The following is a 25575-nucleotide window of genomic DNA, read 5'->3' as shown; positions in this document are numbered from 1 at the left end:
AAGTAATGCCGTTACGAAAGATTATACAATTAAAAGATTAACTGGTGACAGGTGAGGGTGTTGTAATTAGATATGAAAGGATTGTCTACCAAAGGTTTGGTCTTTCCAAGCAGGGATGTGTCATTGCTCAGCACACGTGTTTTGTGCTCAGATGAGTTCATGTTTCAAATGCTTTAAAACTGATATCTAATAGATCTAATAGATTGTTTTAGATGAGACAGATCATCCAAGCAATTATAAGCCAAAGGTGCAAAAAACGGCATCTGTAATAATATGCAGGTGCATCAAATAAACATATGTGTAGAGACATATGTTGAAATTTTGGATAGACATATGCTGTTATCTAGATGACATAATTTTCTTAGAGGTCAGGGGTTATATTAGCAGGACAATGCCAGACTTCCTTCTACACAATTTACAACAGTGTGGCTAAAAGCCTCATGCCATTTTCAGATTGGCCACCCATTCACTATGTAGTCCCTATATAGTGACTCAGCCATTTTGTAGTCCATCCATCTATTTTCTATACCTGCTTAATCCAGTTCAGAGACATGGGGAAGCAGGAGCTTATTCCAGCTGCCATTTGGCGAAAGGTGCGGTAAACCCTGAACATGTGGCTAGTCCATCGCAGAGACAAACAAGGCAAACAATCATGTATACTCATAGTCACTCCTACGGTCAATCTGGAATCACCAGTTGGCCTAACATGTATGTTTTTGGACAGTGGGAGGAAGTCTTAGTACCCAGAGAGAAGACAGGAGCATGTTAATGCTAGCTTCTGCTATCTGGCGTTATTGTTTGCAGCTCATTGCTGTGATTTTCTGACCCATTGAAAATTACTGCTAAGCAAATAATATCCCTCAGACTGCTCAGCCATGAAGAAGTTAAAAGTCTGGCATTTATTAGCAGCTGTCTACTTAAATCCAGTGGTGAGTCCTCTATGTGGTGAACATAATATAGCGAGTAAATAAGTGAGCAATTTGAACACAGCCATGGTGTGTGTGTTTGACTGGCTTGTCTGCAGTTCAAATCTGTCTCCTATTGAAAATGTATGGTGCATCAGTCAGAGAAAAATCAGACAAGAACACAGACACAGACTGAGTAGCTGAAATTGTGTACTCAGCAAGAATGGACAAGGCTTTCTCTCAAAACTCTAATAATAGTATCTGTTGTTACCAAATGATTAAAACATTAAATTCAAATGAAAGGTGATGTAACACAAAAGTAAACCTATTTCACAATTTATTTTGATGTATAGCTGGCAAAATTCTAAAATTCTAGATTTAATTTAATTTTCTAAGTGCAATGACATTGGTCAGAGAGGACAGTGAAAATCATGTTTGAACTTGAATGTTCAGAAATGGTCTGAATGAAATGAAAATCATTTAACAGATAATTAAGCAATGATCAAATGCAAAATGATCCCACCATCTGAACATGTTTAAACACATCATTTCTGAGAGCATTATATCCTGAATAAAGTTATGACCATCCAAGTAAAAGCCAATGTTCAAGAGGTTCAGATAAACTGTGGACAAAAGTGCTTGTGTGTCCAAGTGAATTTTGAGTCAGCCTACTTAGTACCCAGAGCTGATGGTAGAGGGATTTCCAGTTCCAAATGATTTTCAACATGACCTGCGTATACAAAGTGATGTGAAACAAAAGAACCCTTGGTCATGACTTCAACTCATGCTTTCTGATGTGTTTCCTTCCATAAATCCAATTAACTGCAGTTAATGGGATTAAAGCATGAACACAATGTAGGAGACATCAATCTATTCTGGAAGTCAGCCATGAATTTGGTTCTTTCAAATCTTACAGGCCAGCTGGCAGGGACTGATGGTCCATAATGATTTACAGTAAAGTCTCACTTTTTTGATGCAATAGTGAGTTCAATTATTGTACATATACATGCTGATCTGATGCTAAAGATAATCAATGTAAGATTCCTTTACAGTCCCTCCAGACTAGGACGTTTCTTAGAAGCTTCTTTCAGGAAAATTTATAGTCTCTCACCTTTATATTTCTTTTATATTTGACAGTCAGCACTTAGCTTAGCTTCACACACAGACTGAAAAATATTAAGAAACCATTACCTCTCAAGTTCATCAACAAGTACATAATTATCAGTACAAAAAAAACATATATTCACATTTAAACATGAACAAGATAATAGGTGGTAGGCCTAACTTCAGAGAAGATAGAAGCTGGACTTTGGGACAGAGCCAGGTTTGCTGTTACCCCCTATTTGCAGTGATTATGCTAAGCTGAGCTAATCATCTTTTTTGTTGAAAATGTAATTTTACAACCTTTCTGAAAATTATACACGACAGAACCAGGCATTAATGTTATAGATATTACACTTCACACGAATAATACCTTTAAAACTGGATGTAAACAATTATTTAAATATCGGCCCCAGTATGGGAAACTCATTTCCCTCTAAGTTTCATTGAACATTGCTAGAAAATGTGAAAATAAAGACACAAAAGACATGTAAAAAGCTCATAAATTGTAAAATACTGATATTTTTATTTTTCAAAAATGCAGCAGAAATGTTTTATGCTCGTCACAATCCAGCCATCTGCTGAGTCGGTAAACCCATACGAAAAAAAGTTCAGTCAAACATCCCCTAAATGTTATTTTTGTATCATTTTGTAAATTTCTTTGCTCGCCACCCACAAATTTTTCAGCTTTCATTTTTCACATATTCTGTTAACAATCAACTGAAAGTCTCTCATGAAGAAGTTACTTAGGATGAGAGGAGATTAAATAGGCCTAACTGTGACAAAGCTGCATGTAGTCACACAGATAAGGCTGGAGAGGGAAAGGGTAGAGATTAGGGAAAGGAAAAGGGCCAGGAAAGAGGGGATAAATTAGGAATGCGGCAATATTATTGTTGGGGCCTTTGGTTGAGTTACTGGAGCGCTGTCATTTGGTTAGTTGGAGTATGGGAAAATTTTTTAACTAAACAACTTCAGGCTTTCCCTTTTTTGTGGTTTCCGTGGCAGTACTACATCTTAAATTTGTGACTTATCAATATGATTAGCTTTCAATAGATTTTGAAATGCTTGACATCTAACTTTAATGACACAAAGCAGTAACTACCTAGGCCCTGAAAAACTCACAGTGAAGTCAGCAGGAAAACCTCTGTAAAGTCAGTCAATGTTTCCAGAAGGTAATAATTAGGACCTCAATAATACATTTCTACTCTTTAATTTCCCAGAAATTCAAAAAATATTTGATCCATCTGAAGGATTTTAAGCCTCAAAAGCAGTATGTTTGCCATCAGTGGCTAGTCTTATTATCACACAAAGCCTTCATCACAATGTCTTCATCCAGAGTTCACCTCTTTAAATGAATTTGTCTGCAAACCATGGTCACAAGTCAAGTTAACCAACTTTAGGTGTAAAACTTAAGGTGACATTATTCTACAGAGAATGGGTGGTTCTGAGGAGAAATTCTAAGCTACAACCTTTACTTTAAAGAAAGGGGAGTGCCGTCATAGATTCAATCAAACTTGCTTCATCACTTCTATTTGAGAAGAACAGGGTGTCAGTCAGCATTAGGTAGTTCAATCAGGGGCTCTACTTGAAACACTTAGGCCCCCTCGTAAAGTGTAAATGATAAAGGTAAGAGAAATATTTTTTGAGGCATGCTGTAATTTAGGACCCCCTGAATCATCACCACCATGTCTGTCTGTTTGTTTGTCTGTCTGTTATCAGAGTGACTGCAGAGACTTATTGGGTTGGGGCAAAGGTATTCAGAAATAAGTTCAGGAACAAGGGGTTAGGTTCAAAGGGTTTGAGGGTTTTGGCTGGTGCTCAATCATCAAACCTATATTGCATTATCTACACAGTACTAGCTCATCATCTGAAGGTCAAAAAATAGACAAGATGGAGTGAATAATATCGTATACTTCAGCTTCTTAACAAGTACCTAAATGCTCACATAGTTAGGAATCATTGAAATGACTGTGCATAGCAAATATAGCCTTTAAATAAAGGTACTGTGTACATACTACAGTGGGTGAGATAGAAAGACAACCAGCCTTGCTTCAGGACATCTATACAATAATATATCAATATCTGAAATGAAAGCAATAATGTGGTTAAATAAGTCATGTTTTAATGCAAGAGCAGGTAAATGCTATAAATCATAATATATCATCTGTATCTTTCCATTCTATGTACAAGAGTTGAACACATAGCTGGTTAGAGTGACTCTTCAGTAAGTCTGGCAACATTTCAGAGGCCCTTCCTCTTCTGAACCTAACTTCTGTCTCTTGGCACCCTTTCCATGTTGGTGTTTTTCATATCACTCTATCTTCCTTTGTTTTCCTCGCTCTCAGTGCTGTTAAATCCCTGTTAATCTCTTTCCCACCATCAGACTAACATTTCCTTCAGCTAATGTTGTCTTTTTAATCGTCTTCTTCCTCTGTCTGCTTTTACATCCATTGCTTGCTGAAACTTGTTATTTTTTCTCCTCAGCTTAGTTAGATCCTTGGCAGATAGGGCCTTTGATCTTTTTATGGGAAAAAAATGCTACATTCACATTTCACAGGTTGTTCAAGTTGACATCAGCAGTCTGTGTGTGGTACTTCTTAGTTCAGTTTGACATCTGTAATCTGCTCACCTCAGTCCCAACACGGCTGTACTGTGCAGCTCGTGTGCACTAAAGTGATCTATAGCTGATCCTTTTGCCACAGCACCCCTTATCTTCTGCCTTAGGCTTAGAAAAAGCAGATTTAAAATCCAAAGCAGGTTCTGAGACATTTTGATGGAGATCTTGGCTCATCACATTATGAGCAAATGATGCACAGAACTGCAGCTCCAGAGATCCAGTTGGCCTGAAGATCCCCGACATGCAACACACAGCTGTTTGTCTTTTCATCCTGTTACTGAAAAATGTCCATTGTTCCATCTGTAACAATCCTGCAGGGTAATTAGTAGAGGTATATCAGTCTGCTTTTGTGTGTGGGTGTGTCTGAATGAGTCTATATGCGTGTGTTTTAGTATGAGTGTGAGCTGTAGCTATGTCCCTGTATGTGCGAGTGTCTGACTTAGGTTATACACGTGTGGTTGAGTGTGTGTGTGTGGAAATGTGTGTATGTGGCAAATGTGTATTACTATATGGGCTATGGTGTGTGTATCCCTGGTGAGGATGCCCCATTCTCAACCCGACCACTGATCCTGGTGTCATTGGGGTCATAGGCGTTGCCGGAGTAACAGGGTGTGACCCTGGTGTGACGGGCAGTGAGCCTGGGGTCAGAGAGGTCATGAGGGGAACGTCATCAGGTGAGCGCCTCAAAGTGAGCGTGTAATCAGGTGGGCAGGTGAGGCGCACAGTATCCAGTGTGCTGTAGATGTCTTGGGTATCCAAGCCATCCAGAGCATCTAGGGTGTCCAGAGTGTGATGGTGGTGAGTGTTGTTTCTCTCATCTGCTGAGGCAACATCACACTCAAGCTGCTTCACCTAAAAATTTCAACAGAAAATCACATTCTTCATCATATTACCCAACCTTGGACGGCAGCAAAGTCTTATCTTGTTGAGAAGTCAATTAACTCATCAGTTTTACCTTTCAAGCCTGGAATGACTCACAAGTCGCATCAATATTTTCAAGACTCACAATTCTTACAAAAATATTGATGATCATAAAGGGAAATTCAGCAGTTTACAGCAAAAAGCTGACCTCTCAAATTATATCATGTGTGTAGTTTCTTCAGAAGTTGAGAAATAAAAAGTTTAAAAGAAAGGTATTTCAGAAAAATCAACGAAGCCTTATATCTGAATGGGACAAACAACATAGTGTTTTTAAATTCTGCCAAGCCAACGACTCTGATGTGTCAATTTTGCAATTATATTAAAGAGAAAAAAGCCGTGCCAAATGTCAAATTGCTACTAATGCATGACAAAGTATTGTTACTGTTATACATTTTATCAGGCAAGACTCTCAAAACAACACATTCAGTAGCTAATTTTGTCAAAGTTTAAATATCACTAACGAGAATTCATGTGAAACAATCATACATTCTCAGTACAAACACATCCCCGGTATTTGTAAGACAACAGCTAGTTAGACCTAACAGTTTGAATTACATTACATCTGAAAGTTGCCACCACTCTGTATCTTAGTGTCATCAGCACTGACATCAGTTAATGAAGCTAAAGTGTGTCCAAATAATAATGAAATATGTTACTATGGTCATTATTTGCTGTCATTCATGTATGATCATCAGCATAACACATTAAAATGTGGAATCATCTGTAAAGGTGAGTCTGAACTCGGTTTCTATTCCACCTTTTACTGGTCTTTATTAGCAATCCCACATTTGATCTGGCCTTAAACTACAAAAAAGTTCAAACTACCTCATACCACTTAGCATCCAAATCACTCCTGACTTTGCTGGTGTGATTTTAAGCTCTGCGGGCCTAATGTGGTTTTCCGAGCAAGAATCATGCCTTTTGTGTTTTTTCCCTTTCCTTTTGTGCGGTAAATAACTTTTTCTTTCAGGTGAATTACAAAGTCCACACAAGAGGGAATAATTATCTTCAACAAAAGACACGGTTACTGAAATGGCTCAAACACCCCGTTTGTATTCAAGTCTTTTCTTCCCTAACCTATCTACATCACCATGAAACACGTATGTATAATTTCCTAAATATGAGCTATCTTTTGGGAGGGGTGCTTAAAGACAAAGGAACTAAAACAGAGTGTTTCGCACAGAATATATAAGAGGTGCTGCAACAATAAACAGCAGAGACAAATAATGTGATTTCTGAACACTGTAAGATGACTTGTAATTCTACTGATAAAAGATCTTGCAAATTACTGGTGATCTTTTGATTGTCGCTTACCACGGCTGACAGTGTGTGATATAGATCGCCTGTTTATTTTTACACAAAGCAGGGAAGTAAAATCTGATTGCAAGTAGTCAGTTAAAACAAAGTGAAAACGTATGTTAATGCGAGGTATAGACAGACACACTCACAGCTGTCCATTTGAGATCCAGTCAACATAAACACATAATATTGTCAGATGTTTAACAGCAAAATGGACCTGTAATTAAGCATAATCTAGTCAGACAAAGCATAAATAACAATAAGGCAAGAATAGTGATAAAATGAAAAGGCTAGGTTAGAATTTTCTTTTCACTCGAACTTTAGGAGGCCACGTCAAAAAAGAAGACATCCAAAACATAAAGATCATAATATAAACCGCTGTGATGCTGAGCTAAATCATCGTAGTTCAATTGCTAATAAGCTGGATTTGTCAGCTTTGAAAGATATCTAACATGCGGCACTCCCTGTGTGGTATTTCAACACAATACAGGGTGACTGACAGAATCCAAAAGAGGACTAATTCAGTGAAAAAACTGGTGGCAGTTCAAAGATTGTACACACCAATCACATGTGCACACATCAAAACACACAGAGGCACACAGATTCTCTTTCTGATAATGTCTGCTGATGACAGGCTTTGATTTGTAAGAGTGCTTCGCTGGCAGATGTGCCTCTGGCAGGCAGGTAGGCAATCCATAAACTCAACTGAATTAATGTTACTTACTTATAAATAAGTAATGAATTTACATATAATGTAGCTAGCAACAGTGTACCACTACAATGTAGGTCTAGAGTTCAGTGAAATTTAAATTTCCTTCCCAATACTCGAACATACAGAATAGTTTGACTCACCTGTAATGACATCAGTCCCTCCCCTTGCAGGTGGGCTGCAACATCTGCAGGTGTGATGTCTCTTCTAGGAGGAGGAAGCGGACGTGGCCTACGATGCTCCAGGCGCCTTTTGTCTTTCTTATACAGCAGAGCGGCGAAGGCAAGTATATTGAGAAACAACAGTGACGCTCCCACTGCGATTGTCACTGATAGTTCAGTGGAGTAGTCCTCATTAGGGACACGAACCCCGTTTTCCTCTCCATCCTGGCCTATAGCAGACTCCGGTGGCTGTGGAGTACCTCCTTGTGAACCTGGGTGACGTGTGCTGCTAGGAGGCCAACCTTTAGAAAGACGTTTAGTATAAGAATAAGGGGTGTCATCCTGTGGAGATGGACTGTGGGTGAAGGAGGACACCGATTGAAGGAGTTCATTGACGTGATGCAAGTGAGGGACCAGCTGGAGCCAGAAGGAAATCTTGGTGGCACGATAGTGGTCTCTGACACGAGGCTTGAGGCCAATGTGGAGGTAAAGCTGTTCTTTAGGGGTGTATTTAGACCAGGCAACTTCTTCAAAGCGATTAGGCTTTGTGTGAATGAACTTGGTGTCTTGAGGAACTGGCTGGTTTGGATCACTGTTGAGAGGAAAAAAAAACACTTTTAACTGTAATATTTGATTGCCTCGACCTCCAAAATTAGTCATAATCGTTCTGAATCAAATTTGAATTTGCTTGATTGATGTCTTGATGATTTTAAATGTATTATTTAACGTTGATAAAGTGCTACAGTGGGCAGCATCAAATACTCTGTAAGGTTATTCCTCAGGTGCTGCAATTTCTTCCAAAAGTGTTCACATATACAAAATGTATGCATGTTAGCTTTAATTGGTGATTCCAAATTGATTGTATAACTGTGCAATTTGGAATTGCTGGGGGACAAGGTTCTTGAGGTTAAATGTTTTTCATTTGTTTCACCAAATGAAAGCAAGTCTTTTTTTGTCGAATATGTTAGGGTTAGGGTTAGGGTTAACCTGTGGAGACCAGCTTTGTGCGGTGTCCACTCGTATGCTAGCCTTGACGTGCTGATGCTAGAATTACTCACGTACATAGGCAGCGATTACTGTAGTGATTAGAATGCCAAGCATATTTAGAATTGTTTATATATCCATGGATTTAACAATGGGGTAAACTATGTGCTTTTCCAGTTTGAAACTGGTACTGGCTATATTGCTGGTGGTTCACTCATGCTGACTCTCTGTTTCTAATTTGTTTTGCCAGAATTAGACGGCAATTGTCTCTAAAAAGTACAACAAACCAATTTTGCTCATTTGTTATATCTTAGGCCTTTCAGGCAAGTTCACTGATGTCTCCTCCAGAAGATGAATTTGAAAACCCCTTTTAGAGCCAGATTTTAAAAGGGTTATAGTCAAGACCAGACATTTAATAGATTATGAGTAAGCAAGATCTTTAAAAGTTATATTTAGCATAGCAAAAATAGTGGATAAAATGTCCATATAAGTATGAATTTGACATATCAATAATTTCAAACTTTGATCTAAGCCTACAGAGAAGTTGAACAGAGATAAGAGGGTTTCAACCCTTATATTTCCATTTGATTAAATGAATCAGTGAAGACAAAAAAGAATTGTGCCTCATTCATGAAATGCCTAATGATATACCATGAGTGGTTCAGAGGTTCATTGCAAGTATACCAATGAATTTTTCTTTTTTTTTTAACTACTCAGATGTTAGACGGCCCAAAATGAGCTGCTGAGAACTTCTTCACTGCTGGCAACTCTCCTCTTAGAATGCTGAGTCTCTTTTAAGTGGGCCAATAATTTAGCCAGGCATCTTTATAATCAATGTAAAAGTGTTATAAAACAAATGAGTGGCAATAAGTATTTGCAAAAAAGGAAACACAATCTCTTCTCCTGCTAAGCTTTTTTTCAGTTTGCCACTTACAAGACAGTCCTGTTTAAAGCACAGTTTCAGCTCCTGAAATGCAGGCTCAAAACTCCCAATATCTCAATTAACGATGAATGTGTGTAAAACACATCTAAGGCACACACAGACAGGCGCTAATTTGTTGAACGTATTTGCATCAGCAGCTAAAATGTTGCAAGTAAAAACAGCTGCACATTTTCACAGACATGCCATTAACGTGCTCGCTTTGCTCACTTGGTCCAGAACTGTGAACAGCACAAAGAGGCAGCTAGCGGAAAGACCTGCCAGCACACGAGCTGAGAATTTATACGCCCACACAGAGGCTTACAAAATATACATCAGGGAGCATCACATCTCCCCAGCTAAATTGAGCTGTCGCAGAGTTCCATCATCATCTGAGACACTCTCAGCCGAGTGAGATCTCTTTTCAGAGAAAGTTCCCCTTTGATAATTGAAGTGTAGACTGAACTCTTCACGGCTCCCCTTGGTGAATTAGCTCCACAGCTTGCTGCAGTGGTAATGACAATACAGTCTGAGCTAGAAACTGAAGACTTAATGCAATGTGACTGCTTTTATGCCTCCACATTAAAGACATCATTTTTTTCATGTCACAGTCAAAATAAGTGAGCGCACCACCCTGATTCTTTAACAGGGCCCTGTGGTGACTTAGATCAAGGTCTAGACTGCAGATGTCTCTGTAAATCTCAGCGGAGTGAGCTTTATTGTATTAATTACTCGTAATTACTCCTTTCCAATTCTGCAAAAAAGGAAGGTCCATCCTTAACAATTTTTATCAGTGTACATTGTCAGATTTGAAAAGTTTTAATGCTAACTTTTCTGCATCTTTATTTTTCTGAGCTTCTGGTAGCTCATTTAATTTGTATTTTAGTCAATTGGATTACCAATTTATCATGAAGAGAAGAGAAGAGAAGAGAAGAGAAGAGAAGAGAAGAGAAGAGAAGAGAAGAGAAGAGAAGAGAAGAGAAGAGAAGAGAAGAGAAGAGAAGAGAAGAGAAGAGAAGAGAAGAGAAGAGAAGAGAAGATTTATCAATCAATCAATTATTTTGTTCATTACTTTGGCTCTCAGGAAGGACTTTTTCAGCAGCGGGGTAACTTTCTCAGCCAAGGTCCAAAAATGAAAAGGCTTGTTGAGATTTTGACTTGACAGAAAATCTGTGTGCTCCTCTGCCAAAATTGGTCTGCAGAGCTGCTTTAATGATTGTATTCAAACTACGAACTTCTTATCAGACTTCTTTTTTTGGAGAAAAAAACACTTATTCTTCATCTGTTTACTCTTTTTTTCTTTTTTTGCACTCAACACAGTTTTCCTCTCATGTTGCAGTAGAACTCAGCTCCTCTTAGCGGTAACATCCCTTTCAATAGACACTGGCTATTTTAGGAAAATAAGCATTTCTTGATTATTAAAATGTTGCTGATATTGATAAGAATTTTCCCAAATTGTGTCTGCCTACTATTAAATAAATCTCTGCTCATCTATTTTATTAATCACTGCAACGAACAAAACATTATGAAAAGTGTATCAAGCGCTGCAAAGTAAAGAGACACAAAGCTGTTTATCTGGATGACACCATAGGCTTGACTCTTGGCTGCCTTGGAGCCTGGAGATTTGTTCCTGTAAAGTCAAGAGTGAGCTGTCCACACGACACTACATGTTGCCAAAAAGAAGAAAAAGAAAAGCAACATGAAACAAGTGACTTCTGTCACACACTTTTCTAAGCTTTCCGACCAGTGATTAAATCACCTGGCTTTTATACAACCCCATGAGATATTTTTTACACACGGGTATTGATTAGATATATTGATACTAGAGAGAATCTAATTACACTGCAACTGTGCATTCATTTGTATTGTTTTTAAAAAAAAATTATTTAATTTGTGCTATACGTAGTAAAGAAACAAACTTCTTGTCAGTGGGATTTTCCAGCTCAGTGTTATCTCACATCAATGAACATTTTATTTGCTCACCCAGTCTTGGCAAAGTTGGTCCAGTAAGTCATAACTACTGCACTCAGCATCACGTCATTCTTGGAGAAGTTACAGTTGAACAGATCAGTGGGACCCACCATGGGCACGCCAAACACATAGGGCACCTACACACACACATATACACACATGCTCACATTTGAATGACTTCCACAATACATTTTTTCCCTGGGCAGTGACTGAAATCAAAGCTGGATATAGAAAAACTCATAAAAGGAGTGGACCTACCAAACTCAAGTCGCTAATTTGTGTTCAGTTTGAAAAGTCATCCCTACTTTATAATGTAATTCATCCCTCTAAAGTTAAATTATACACCCACTCTTTCAGTTTAAATGTAAGCAACACAGGAATGAAAAGACTCCTGTGTTGTAAAAGCTTTAAAGTCAGTTCCACAGGAAAATAAACTTAATGAACATTTCTGCTTAAAGCTGAGGCAGGCAGTAATTTTACAGTGTCTGTGGACAAAAATTCCATAATAACCTTTCACTAGATTGTAATTCAAGCAGTCTCAGAGGAAACAAGACTTGAGCACCTCTTCTCTTTTGAGGCTTTAGCAAATCTAGATTTCCTGAGAAGACTTTGGAAAATCACAGAGCATTATAGATTGAGGTTGTTGCTATTGGCTGCTTTGTTCTTGCATGTGCATATCCCTTCTGTTTCAACCTCTCAAAGGCTCCCTATAGAAAAGGTACAACTCAGATTAAAAACCTACCAACTGCCGTATTCTGAGCTTGAGGGTTTTTCCTATAACACTAAGCTACTATCTTAATTTCCTCGTGATATCTAAATATACTGAAGTGGAAGGTTAAGATGTGCACGTATATTTCCCATGAAAGCAGGTGAGAGATTTTGGTGAACATTTCTATTAGTGTAACCTTCTGCTAACCATAGCCCCAGGCTGCAGCTACAGCTAATACACTTCCACTTTAATGTGGTGTATGAAGCACGGCCTGCACTTGTCTGGTAGATGGACTTTGAGCTATTTTTTCAAAAGCTTTTTTTCCTGCCTACCTCAGCTTTATTTACACGCATTAAGCACTTTGAATACATTATTAACAGTGCCATAATCAAAGCAAGAGTTTATTACTCAAACTAGGTAATATCTTTAGTGAAAATATGATCTCAATTTGTAAACATCTAATCCCTTCTGTCTCCTGTCAGCTTGAATAACCAAGTCTTGTGGCCAAAAAAATTAAATGGTCTAATTTTGATCTATGTATACATCTTAGCAGATATGATTTTCACTTCAGTATGAAACATGAAAATAACTCAATAGAATAACACAATGTCACAATATTTCACTAAATAGTCCCATTATGACAGTTGCGTCACAATTGCATCACATTGCTATTCAACTGTCTATCAAGTGGGAGAGTCAACATCAAGTCCCATTCTGAAGACTTGGGGCTTTAAGTAACACTACTCCCCTCCCCCTCGGAGGAGACAAGACTTGCTGTACATGTGAGCCACACGTCCCGTTGAAATACAGTACTTTGAAAGATGTGCTGGATGGCATGACAAAAATACCGATTTCAGTTTTGTCAACATGAACACAAACTTTTCCTTTACGTGACTATTTCATGTTTGGTTGTAAAACTGGGCTGGCTTAAAAGCAAAATCAATCTGTTACATCATCTCACCTCGTCACCATGGGCAGAATCAGCCCAGGGCGGCGTAGCGTCACTCTGGCAGTGGTGGTAAAAGGAATAGAAGTAGGTGGGAGACCCGTACTGAGCATGGAGGTCAGCTGTGGCGATTGCCGGTGCTACCCACTGGTGGTCCGTAAAAAGTGCAACCAGTGTCTTGCGGCGGGTCTCTGCATTGTCACGGTCCGCCCAGTCAGTGTACATGAACCTTTAAAGAACACATATCAAATTACAGTGTGTAGTATCCACAAAACATTATATAGTTTACATTATACAATTGATGTTTATTTATGAATACATAAATTACATTTACTTTCTTGCTAAGAGTAAATAAATGCTTAGCTTCACTTAGCATTAAGACTGGAAGCACTATAAAATGGCCATCTTGAAAAAAACCTACCCAAAAGCATCTCTAAAGCTCACTAACTGACTGATGTAACTGGCTCTTAATTTTCTTTTACTTTTCTTTTTGTTTTGCATTCCCACTGGTTTCTTTTCCTCTACAAATTACAGCTCATGGGTATTTAACAGACACACACTTTTCCGTGTAACTGATGTAAGTTAATCATAATAATATTCGCACATATCATCATTACATTTTGTCCCTCCCGTGTCATATAGTCTCACAATGCCGTGAGCTTTTCACATCATCTGATATCACTTTCCCAATTTTCTTCTGTAGGCAATAAAATATAACAACCCAATGAAATTCAGCAACCCAAAAAAGCCAAATTAAGACATAAACCAAACACCTGCTGTTGCATGACCAACAGGTGCATTCTGGATCTGGCTAGATACTAAATTCATTAATTAAATTGTGCACATATGCTGTGGCTTTGTTTAGCTGAATTTCTGAAATCTTGACAGTCTTATTATACTGAACTGGGAAGGAACAAAGAAGTAGAACTTCAGGAGGAACAACAATCAAACAGGGGAGTACAACAAAACTATCAAGTCTGTGGACCACTCCTGGAATAATCTAGGGGGTTATAGAGGGATTGTATGGTCAGCAGTTGTATAAACAGAGTGCAAAATCAGGCCTCGGCTTGGCTTATGTAAAAGTGAACTGTTCAGTACCATTTGGATATCCATCGCCACATATTATTCTGAGCTTTAGGTTTTTTCTATTTTGGCTCACATTTTATTGCCATTATTTTCACTTCTTAACTAAGGTGTGGGAAGTCTAAGAAACTGAGTGGTCATTTAAACTGTTCTCCTTCGATGACTTTCAACAGAAAACAATCAGAATTTTTCACCAGTTGAACAGAGCTAACCTTTCAATAGAGTTGACAAACCATTCTTGTAAACTGGCAGGGATATTATGATAAAGGCCGATTTAACTAAAGAGGAGCAGAACAAATGACTGGCTTGAGGCTGGCCTAAGCAATAGAAACATAGCCAGAGAAAAACCAAACCTATTGCACAGTACATAGTGCAGTAATCTAACATAACAATGCTCAACCAGACATAGCAAAGATCTGGTGGGAATAATGAATAATACCAAGCTTCCATTAGCCTGCCAAAAGTCCAGGGCTATACACCATTGAAAACCTTTTGGGATTTTCTGAGCAGCGGTTTTCACCAGCATCCAAAACCAATAAAAGAAAGCATCAGCTGTGAAAAGCACTGGCCGATGAACAGAGGCCATTTCTCTTAAAAGCAACCAGATCAGACAGCACTGCCGCTCAATGAGGAGGTATAATATGTTTATCATTGGAGCTGGGGGAGAGCTACAGACCACATTACTGTTTGAGTTTTGATTTAGATTTTTTTTTGTTTGCAGCCTTGTTTTATTTTAACACATAAAACTTTGTTACATTGAAAACATTTGTTGTTGTTTTTTAAACAAAGTCCTGCTCTTTAAATTAAATGTTTGGTAGTCAAATAAATTGATTTCAGAAGTTCTGTGAGAATAATTTCACTTTGAACCTCCCATCCCCAATTAATTCATTTGATCAAAAACTGAAACACTTTCATTAAAACTGAATCACTTATTTTTTAAAAGAAACTCTACTTGTGCCTATTTCCAACACAACCTCAATCCCTGATCAATATTTCTTCACACAGATTATAGAAAATGAACAATATATTGTGTTCATTTGAGAACACTGGAGGTGGTGATAGGCAGTGTTTTTTTACTGAACAACTACTCAGCCAGACAGTTATATTAGATTTATGCCAGACTAAATTAACAGTGTCTGACTGAAGCAACCTATTTAAAGAGGTCATATCATTTTTTAGGGATACTCCTTTTCCTTCCATGTATTATATGGCTTATTGTGCATGTAAAAGATTTGCAGGGTTACAAAGTACAAAGTCCGCATCAAGCGCAACATTGCATTTGTAGCCAATTTTTTTTAATTTTTTTTCTCTTTAATCAAAGACATCACCATGAACCTCATTTTTTTTAATCAAACAAAGCAGACTGGGCCTCTTGGAGGTTTTAAAAAGACAGAAGCTAAAAAAAAATAATACAAAAGAGGACAAGTGGTGCTGCAGCAATGTAAAATGTGAGAAAAATTCATTTTCCTTTTACATTAAAGCATGTAGACCTTCTCTAGTGAATACTCAAAAGAAAATCTGAAACCTTAAACATTTATGATAGGGGCTCTTTAATTAATAGGTGTCATTTTTCCTATCTATATAAGCAAGAAGATTGATAATCCAGTAATCTAGACTGTGAAATCATTCCTGAGACATAATCAGACATTCACATGCTCACTCACCTTATGCTTTCTCTCAGTGTATCTCGGCCTTCTGGGTATCCGTACAAACTATCCACAAAGTCTGAGACAGCGAAGTCAAAGTCCTCAGCAGTGACACCGTCCTCTGAGTCCACAATGCCCTCCACAAACTTCACACCCTCGCCCTGGTTAACCCCCAGCATTACGTCGTAGTTCAGAAATTCTCCCTGCTCCATTAGAATCTGGGGGTCATCTGGGATGACATCACCATCAATCACCGGAGCAAAAGCTGTATGATATTTGGCCGGTGTTATATTTTGCTCCACAAGTTCACGGTAACTCCGGCCCTGGAGGCAGGCGACCAGTTGAGTGCTGTCGTCGATGCCACAGCCCACTCTTTCACCGAGCTGCTGAGCATATTTGCTTGGCTGATAGTTGACAGCCCAGCTGGCTAAAGCACTGCCACTCTGGATGATGGCTCTGTGGAATAGGTCTGATACACAAAAACACATATGAATACAAAAATAAGGGTGCACGAGTACATACACTGAGACACACGTGTGCATTTATGGATGTAAGTGCACCCACACACACATGCTTGAATGGACAACAACATGATTACACATTGGAGGGTTACACAACACATTTACACACATTCAAATGATAAAACAGTCAAAAGCAAGAAAACAATGAAAAGATAATGAGTTTAAAATAATACAGCTCTTGGTTATATAAGTCATGGGCATTCTGCTCCACTGAAACAACTCACAGGTTTTTTTCAGGCTCCAAGATCAGTAATTGAAAACTGCACTGGTTCAATGGAAAAATTCATAACCCAAAATGCCAAAGCTTTCACAGAACTCTCTAGAAACCAACACTCATCAGCCCATACTGTTTTCACATTTTAAAGTGTAAATACCTGACCTGTGACACATATATAGCATAAAGGGGATGTAATAGATTATGATACAGGGTTTTTGCATGATTCTCTCTTACCCTCAGAGTAGTGGGACAAGGTGAGGAGGCTCACACAGGATGCTCCAGCACCAGATCCAAACACCGTGACCCTGTTTGGGTCTCCACCAAAGGCAGCAATGTTCTCCTTGACCCAGCGCAGAGCCTGGATCTGATCGAGCAAGCCATAGTTCCCTTTTGCTGCCTGGTCACCTGTGCTAAGAAATCCTACAGGAAGGCAGTAAGAGAGTGCAATTGACTGAACAAACTGCAGAACAAAGAGTATGCAAAGCATGATTTAACATTAATGATGAGAAGCCGATCACTGTATAAAGATAGGGCATCTGTGTCTTACAATAATACAATGAACAAACACACAGGAGCTCACGAGGGGATAATTAGTTTGACGTGAGATAATGGCAATCCCATTGTTAAGGTCAATTATGCACGAGTTGTGTTTATCATATGTTTTAAAAAGATATTTATGAAAAAAAGATGTGGTTTTCCAAAAGTCCCTCAGCTTGGATCAAGTCAAGAAGGTACATTCATATTCGTGTAAAAGAATATCAGCTTGCACGAGCATAAACCACACACGTTCATGCCTTTATATTCACCACTAACCCCTATTCCCCCACTACTGATGTTATTAAATAAAAACAAGGGATCCTAATGGCTCACTCCACCACAGTATATCTCATTACTGCAGAAGCTCATTTCTGTGAATCTCAAACACATAAGAATACAATGAGTGAAAAAGACAAGGCAAAAAATAATATATTTCATCACTTATGTGCATTTTTTCAGATATTTCATTGAAGCAAGAGGGGCAATATCAGGATAATATTTATTCTCAGTAGTTCCAGGATGGCTTCATGTATACTTTATTATGTGCTTTTATGCTGCATTTGGATAAATCTCTCTCTGTTTACATTCTTCACATTTTGACAGACGCATGCTCCACGAGCAGCTGATAACAGTAGGAGTGACAGAGAAGAATTGTACTTTTCTTTGGCTCACCTCATGTATCCGACTCATGATGAAAATGAGGAGGAGGAGGAGGAGGAAGATGATGCTGCTACTCAAGATGATGATGATGGTGGTGAGGATTGTGTTGGAGGTGGCGATAACACAGAGGATGGTGGTGAAGACACAAAGAAGCATGTAGGAATGGTTTTATTCAGCTCATATTGATCTTTACAGCTGCAGCAGATTTTTTTATCTTTTTTCCCCAAGAATTTGGTTTCCCCCACAAACCACATGCAGACTAAATAAGCATCTCACAGTTAGCGTCTGATAAAAGCCTCGAAAATCAACGTCAAAATATATTTCAACCTACGTAGCCAATGTCCAATCCATTTTCAAAAGACATTCTCTGCCCGGGGCAACCTGATAGCTAAGTTGTTAGGATATATACCACATGGGCTCAAATGCCCTCAAGCAGTGAGTCCCAGGACCAATTCCCAGCCTGTTGGACATTTACAGCATCTCTCTTCCCACATTACCTGTCTCAATAGCCCTTGTCTAATAAAAAAGCATTATCTACTTAATTAAAGCAGAGCTGAGATATGACCTTACCTCTGAAAGCAAAACCTTTTATACAATCTTACTTTGTACTTTGTGGGTACAGTATAATTGGAAAATAAGCACACGAATGCTGTGGAACTCTTCCTTCATAAATATTCTTAACACAAACTTAACTTTGATTGCTAGATATAATTTATCAGAGGTCTCTGTCATATACATGGTTTTATGCGTTTTTTAATAAAATATGTTTTCTTTTTGTCAACCAATTTTACAAACTTGGGTTGACTAAAACAGTACTGCGTAGGCAATTAACAACGGAATGCTGCGTCAACACATTTTGGTAACTTGCCAGCACACTGAAATACATTTTCTTATATAAATGCCTACAAAATGGACAACTCTACATAAGAGTGTGGGTGTGATTTAACCCTGACCAGTTGAATTAAATGTATCTTACTTGCTGTGCACACATAAACAACTCAATACTTTATGAAACCAAATGTTTTCAGCCTCACAAGGCTATTCAGGTCCAAACTAAGGTTTGTCATTTTATTAGTTGCAGCCACAAAGTCTAAATGCCTAGAATCTAAGATATTCTATTTACTCAGCCCCTGAGCTTTGCATAGCTGTCTAAAATTAGAAAAAATTTTTGCTGTTCAGAGAGCAATGAGTCAGGGAGTTAAACAGGATCAGATCGGAGTCTAATGCTAGTGAGAGTAAAATTGCTTCAGGGGGGTTATTTCCACTAAGGACATCCCATACTGAACATTTTCTCTTCAAAAAGAGTAAATAGAACTCAAAAAGGCACTCTGGGTAAAAACAATCCACAAAAGGCTTTCACATTTAATAGCTTATTGTAGGTTTAGACAATTGCTGGTGGTGAATACACCATAAATTTTATCACAGAAATTAACTGTTTTGTTCCTGTTCCTAAATGAAAATGAAAAGATAATTAGAAAACAAGTTCACACAAATATCATGTTTAGAAAGGATCACCCTGCATGCATAAACCCTCTTAGTCATAAACAACAACCTAAAGGAAAAGAAAGGGACCGTTTAAACAGAGTCAAACGATAAATGTAGTTTCTGTGTTTGCTTTGTCTTTTTGTTACTAACATCTTAACACTACAAAACTGATACTAAAAGAAACATAGTACAGTATTTGTGATAGTTTCATTTGACCACTTTCATACATATGGAAGGAAAAGATCAGCTGAAGTAATTACGATCAAGTAATTACATGATAAATATGAAATGCCTCGATATGGATTATTTAACTACAAAAGGGTGACAAAAAGTGAAAAAAATAGCCCTTGAGCTCTTTAATGAGGTGCTCAGGTGGTTCAGTGATCCTGTCAGGAGCATTTTGCTTGCATGGCTTGTGTCCAGTTGCACCCTTAGAGGACAGAACCATTGCAAGAAATTCAAACTTGTTCTGTGTGATCATGTATATACAATGAAGAAACATCTCTATCCTGATGTGAGTGCTCACTTCCAGGAAGAAAATGTTATTCAGCATAGAGCACAAGGGTTCACTGAATGATTTTAATGAGAATGGAAATGATGCGATATGGTCTTCACAGTCAGTAGATAAACTGAAAAACAATGGGAGATTTCAGACCAACGTGTCAAACACATCAAATGGGGAAATATCTTTTGGGAGAATGGTGCTAAGTTCATCTGTGAACAACCAGAGACTTATAGACTCAACACCAAGGTGAAGTTAAGCTGTTATGGTGGTACATGGTTGCCCAATACTTTGTGTTTTTTATCTAAATCTGTCACCCATTTGTCTACAAAGCATCTATTTGACAGTATAGTCTATCAACTGATTGCTAAGTGACAAAATCTGTGTAGCCTTGTACTGAAATGATTAACATTTACATTGTGAATCTTTAGAATTTGAGAGTTGTTTGAAAAAGTAACCTACATTCACACTAAAAGCGCCCTCTGCACACTCATAGTACTATTATCATAAGTATAATCCACTCACATATCACACGGATGATATGTTACGTATAAATTATTTATTCTTTTACCTAATACGCCAAGGCGGTAGTTGAGCGTTATGACAATGACATTGCCATAGCTTGCTAGCACGCTGCCATCCATCATGTTACCAGTGCCTTCTGTATACGAACCCCCATGGACATAGACCATCACCGGACGCTGACCCCCCTCTTCATGGATGTCTGTGAGATAGACAGATAGACAGATAGACAGATAGATAGATAGATAGATAGATAGATAGATAGATAGATAGATAGATAGATAGATAGATAGATAGATAGATAGATAGATAGATAGATAGATAGATAGATAGATAGATAGATAGATAGATAGATAGATAGATAGATAGATAGATAGATAGATAGATTAATGCAGCAATATAAATGTGTTCAAACCATCAATGTGACATCACTAAAGCACCTGATGCCAGTGGGAGTGTTCATTGCGGTTGTGTGATTGTGTGTTTGTGCGTGTGGCAGTTCAGTGCATGTGTATGAACCAATATGTATGCATGAGTGAGTCTGTGTCCTTCCCACTTTCGTCCACAAGTAACTGCGTAAACCCCATAGTGACTGACGCAGGTGTCTGCATATTAAGTGTTGGTTCAACCAGCGGCATGCAGAAAGGGTAGAGGAAACAGGGTGCTTTTTTTAAAAACCTTTTTTTATCAATCCAACAAGGCCAAGTCTGTGCCCTGACAGAACACGTCCACATTTTAATCATTTGTCACAGCCAAAGGCATCATTATCTCAGCTTGTGTTTTGACCTAAGGGCACAATGAACTTCAGCATGTAATCCCAATCCCAACCCTGCATGCATATTTCATCTCCCACAACCCCTTAAAGTCAGTGCACATCACCAGCATCACTCACCTTCCTCAGTGGGCACATAAATGTTGAGGTATAGACAATCCTCACTCTGGTGAGTGAGGTATGTTGCTGCTATATCCAGATTTGTGGTGAGCCAGGATGGCATCATGTCTCCCAGCATGCTCCTCTCGTCCAACGACTGCGGGCACACAGGAGCAAACTGCGTCACATTACGTATTCCCGGCCACGGAAGTGGCGGCTCCGGCGACTGGAAGCGTCGATCTCCTGTTGGAGGCCTGGCGTACGGTACTCCCAGGTACTGGATGACAGGTCCAAGAAGGTCTGAGGGCAAGGGAGTCAGGATGCCACGGATGCGACCCTGCGCCGTGGAAATGACAGGCACAGTCTGCTCGGCCAATGAGGGGGTCAGATGGAGGGAAAAGGAGAGGCAGAGGAGCAAGAGAAGGGATGGATATCTGATGGGGCAGGAGAGAGATAAGTAGGGGCAAATTCTCCTGCTCCTTAGTTCAGTCATGATGGTGTGTTTAGCTGGAAGATGAGGGACAGGAGGGGAGGAGGGCAGGTACTGAAGGCAGGTTGAGTGTCACAGCTGACCTCTCAGAGGTATCCAACATTCAAGCACAGCTGCTGCTCAGCTTGGCCCATAACACACGCAACACTCAGTCCTGTCTCTTGCAAGCAACCTTTTCCCCTTGTGTATGTGTCTATCTGAGAGTGTGTGTGTGAGTCAGTGATTCTGTGCCTCCGAGTGTGTGGTGACTCAATCAGCAAGTCTCTTGAATACACGACTGTCAGTGTATGAATGTGTAGAAGTGTTTAACATCCTGACTGGCAATTTGAGCCTGTGTGCATGTTTGTTTATATATATACATATGTGTGTGTGTGTGTGTGTGTGTGTCCGTGCGTGTGTATGTGTGAGTCTCTCGTTATGTAAACAGTAGCATCACTGTTCCTCTGTCACTTTCTCCTTCCGGTGAACCTCATAACAAGCCCAAACTGCTGGCTGGAAACAAGAAAGAAAGGGAAAGAAATAGAAAAGAAAGAAAAGAGAAATTTAATTAGTCTTCACTGGAATAATCACAATGTGAAATGCATGAAATGTCACACGCACACAGGAGACACACATATGTCATCAGACACATGACAGCAGCTGTGCTACCTTGCTTGCTGCTCACTTTAAAAATAGATATGAGAGTGATAGACAGGGCAAACGAGATGTTGTCCGCTCAGCTTAACTTGGTGTCAGGCTGTCAGGGCTCCTGTGTCACATCCTCACTACACACTGTTTTACAGATCACAGGCCCTTGGTGGGGGGAGGTTGGGGGGGGGGGGGGGGTTGTCACGTCACACCCTTAATTAAACCATGATACACCATGGGGCTCCTGACCTGCATGTAGCATAAGGTAGGAAATCTGTCAAACTTACAGACTTGGTCCTGTATTTCTCTTCCAAACACCTTCATCATGTCACACATGGTTTTGATCACTCTGCATGCTCACACACACACACACACACACAGTCCTTCTCCCTCTTTATTACGAACAAACACACACTCACACACACAGCTGCTCCCCAGCCGACTCTCTCAGAGGGCCTGAGGGCAGAATATTAACACATACACGCATCCAAACGCTCTCAGAAAATCGCTCATTTCTGTAAAATCTCTCTCACACACACACACCCGCTCACACACAAATTCAACTATAAACTGCAACTATATTAAAATGTGTAGATGAACATCCTTGTCCCTCCTTCTTTCTTAGATTGTATTGGTGCTGTCCAAGGTGCTAGTTAACATTCCAGTGGTGATCACACACACGCTGATGAATAACGCTCCATTTATCAAGGCAAACCCGCCGCCTGCCACCCTCCCCTTGAGTATTTTCATATGGAGAGAACAGATAAAAACAGTACTGCGTTCTTATTAAATTGTCAAGAAGAAGGAGGAGAAAAAAGGGGAAAACAAGTGCTGAATAAATGCTTGCTCGATAGGCACAATTTCTTGACTAAATCTCTATCGGCATTGAAGCTGACTATGGCAAAACACACGCGCGCGAACACGCACACACACACACACACACACTCCCTCTCTTACACCGACACACACACACTAGAATGTAAAAACCTCAACCTGCATCCCGCTGCAGTAAAAAAAAAATCTCCAGATGACAAATTGTTGGATAAACCGTACCGAGGCTGGGTGAGTGTTGTGAAAGCCCGCGGAGCATGTTCCCCTTCCACAATCCGCAATATTCGCCTCGTGCTTTCGCTGCTGCGGCTTATCCGACGTGCCCGGGATGGGGTTTTGTGAGATATTCCTCTGCTGCTCCTGATGCTGCTGCTGCTGCTGCTTGTGGTGTTGGTGGCACGTCTCCTGGGTGGAAATAACCCAAAAAAAAAGAAAGAAGGAGAAGAAAAAAACAGCCCTCAAGCCTTTTCGGTCCGCGACAGAAAGAAACAGAGTGCTTTTTTTAGGTATATAGTTGGAATTTAAGTGGTTCTCCGTGAAATGCAGGGCCCAGGACGTTTAAATGATCAATCTCCCTCTCCTTCCTTTCTTTCTCCTCCCCCCATCTCCCTCCCTCTCCTTTCTTTCTCTCTATTTTCTCCTCCTAGATGCGATTGGACAGTGTGGCAGGCAGCAGCTACTGATCCAATGATACGCACCTAGCTCTGCGAGGAAGCACAGACTGGAAAGAAGGGGGGGACACACTCACATAGGGGTGCACAGCATTAAAGTACATTAGTGCATAAACACGCATAGCTTCCCACACACTTGTAGAGCTTAAAAATATTAACTGAAAGAAAAAGTCAAATAGGGTACTAAAATATCTGAATACACCTGCATAAGCTCTCTCAGTCTCACACACACCTTAACAAATACACAAATAGTGTTGGAGCACACAATGACCTCTTCAGGGCCAGAACAAGAGAGTCTGTCCCCATTCTATTCAGCTATGCCTGCAAGCAGCTTTCTTCCTTAGGCACAGCGTGTCAGTGGTGTGTGTGTATGTGTGAGTATGGTAATGCAGTTGGTCTGCAGTCGCTACTAACTGTGTTTGGGAACACTCCTCACGTCAGCACACCCTGCTGCAGCAGCATTCAGGACTTTCTATTCCTCTCTTCAACAATCTTCCATCCAGCCATCCATCTCTTTGTCTGCCTATGTGCTCCCGCACTTGTCTGCTTATTCCCTCTATACAACTTCCACCTTCTTTTTGCTTTGTCCCATTTTAGAACCAGAATCTAAAAAGTTAAACAGAAGAAAATCGGGTAATGCCAGTCTATTTGTACAGATGGGTTTTGAGAGGTGATTTAGAAGGATGATAATGATTTATAGTCAAAGCCTGGCAAAGTCAAGGACCCCTTACAGCAAAAGTCATGTCACTTACTCTATTTAGTCACGGATGCCAACAAAAAAAAAAACAGCCCTAAGTCAGTGAAGCCATCCTCAGGCTCATATCAGCTTAAACGGTTAAAATTGTAGCTTAAGGTCAGGCCTATACAAACCAGAGAGTTTGCTGATAAAATTCAAGGAACTATTTTAAAATTGCCAACCTAAAAACCTCATAGTTTTTCACTGCATTTGTGTTCAAATGTTCTCACAAGTCTACAATTAGGAATTGTGTGTGATTATACATATGTGAGCCTGTACAGTATTTTTCTGTGTAATTTTGTCACGAGTGCAGTTCTCTCATTCCTTGTTCAGTACATTAGATTTATATGTAATTAAATGCGCGATATACACAAAATTGCCATTGCCAGAGTTAAAAGCATATGAGACACAATGAAATAAGGCTGTGCTCCTCACAGGAAACGACACCAAAACTTTTAGTTATGTTGTTCAGTTAGGAAAAGAGAGACTGAGCAACATCTCTTAGGGATGGTAAAAATCTTAATTACCTTTCAGATCCAGAAAATGTAACTCAATATTATGTGGTTTATATTGTGAGGGGGTGTATTTGAACAATGATATTTTTTTTTCCCAACCAAGAAGTTTCATTGATAAAAACCAACTAAACTAAACCAGTGAAAAAAACAACAAACAGCAAGCAAAAATGTAATATTTTAGAGCTTCGATTGGATATAATGTTCATAATTATGTTTTCATTAATGTGTTTTATCACAAGAAAGTTAAAAGAGCGATTCATATCTACAGACAGCACAGGACCTCCATAGTAAACAGCAGGTCAGCATGGAAAAACAAACAAAACCACTGGCTCTAGAATTGATCTTCCTTTTTTCCCCCATTTTTTTAAATTTCGTCATAATTTCTCTTATGCGCTAGAAGGAGAAAGTTGATATGAACA

At 39.3% G+C, this 25575-nt stretch overlaps 2 protein-coding genes across 2 annotated transcripts in view; one reads left to right on the top strand and one right to left on the bottom strand.

Annotated features, from left to right (window-relative positions):
• Positions 1-25575, top strand: part of snx4 (sorting nexin 4) — a 289781-nt gene that overhangs the window by 124267 nt on the left and 139939 nt on the right. The window lies entirely within an intron of this gene.
• On the bottom strand, positions 1917-23792 carry nlgn4xb (neuroligin 4 X-linked b). Its single transcript, XM_072397193.1, has 9 exons — positions 23457-23792; positions 21308-22268; positions 20465-20617; positions 16944-17129; positions 15990-16440; positions 13258-13471; positions 11600-11724; positions 7696-8305; positions 1917-5475 (listed from the first exon to the last, which is right to left on the bottom strand). The coding sequence occupies exons 2-9, from the start codon at positions 21777-21779 to the stop codon at positions 5068-5070; spliced, it is 2619 nt and encodes an 872-aa protein (XP_072253294.1). The 5' UTR covers positions 21780-22268; positions 23457-23792; the 3' UTR covers positions 1917-5067.

This window comes from Leuresthes tenuis, unplaced genomic scaffold, assembly GCF_036924035.1.
Source record: "Leuresthes tenuis unplaced genomic scaffold, fLeuTen1.0.hap1 SCAF_12, whole genome shotgun sequence".
Lineage (NCBI taxonomy): Eukaryota > Metazoa > Chordata > Actinopteri > Atheriniformes > Atherinopsidae > Leuresthes > Leuresthes tenuis.
The sequence above is the reverse complement of the archived record's forward strand: the minus strand, read 5'-3'. Positions and strand labels throughout refer to the sequence as shown.

Excerpts from the sequence above, each read along its gene's own strand:
- nlgn4xb (XM_072397193.1), bottom strand. The coding sequence starts at position 21,779 with ATGACTGAACTAAGGAGCAGGAGAATTTGCCCCTACTTATCTCTCTCC. Across the intron at positions 20,618-21,307 it reads TTATGTGCCCACTGAGGAAG|ACATCCATGAAGAGGGGGGT; the intron begins GTGAGTGATGCT and ends TCTATCTCACAG. Across the intron at positions 5,476-7,695 it reads AGGGACTGATGTCATTACAG|GTGAAGCAGCTTGAGTGTGA; the intron begins GTGAGTCAAACT and ends TGAAATTTTTAG.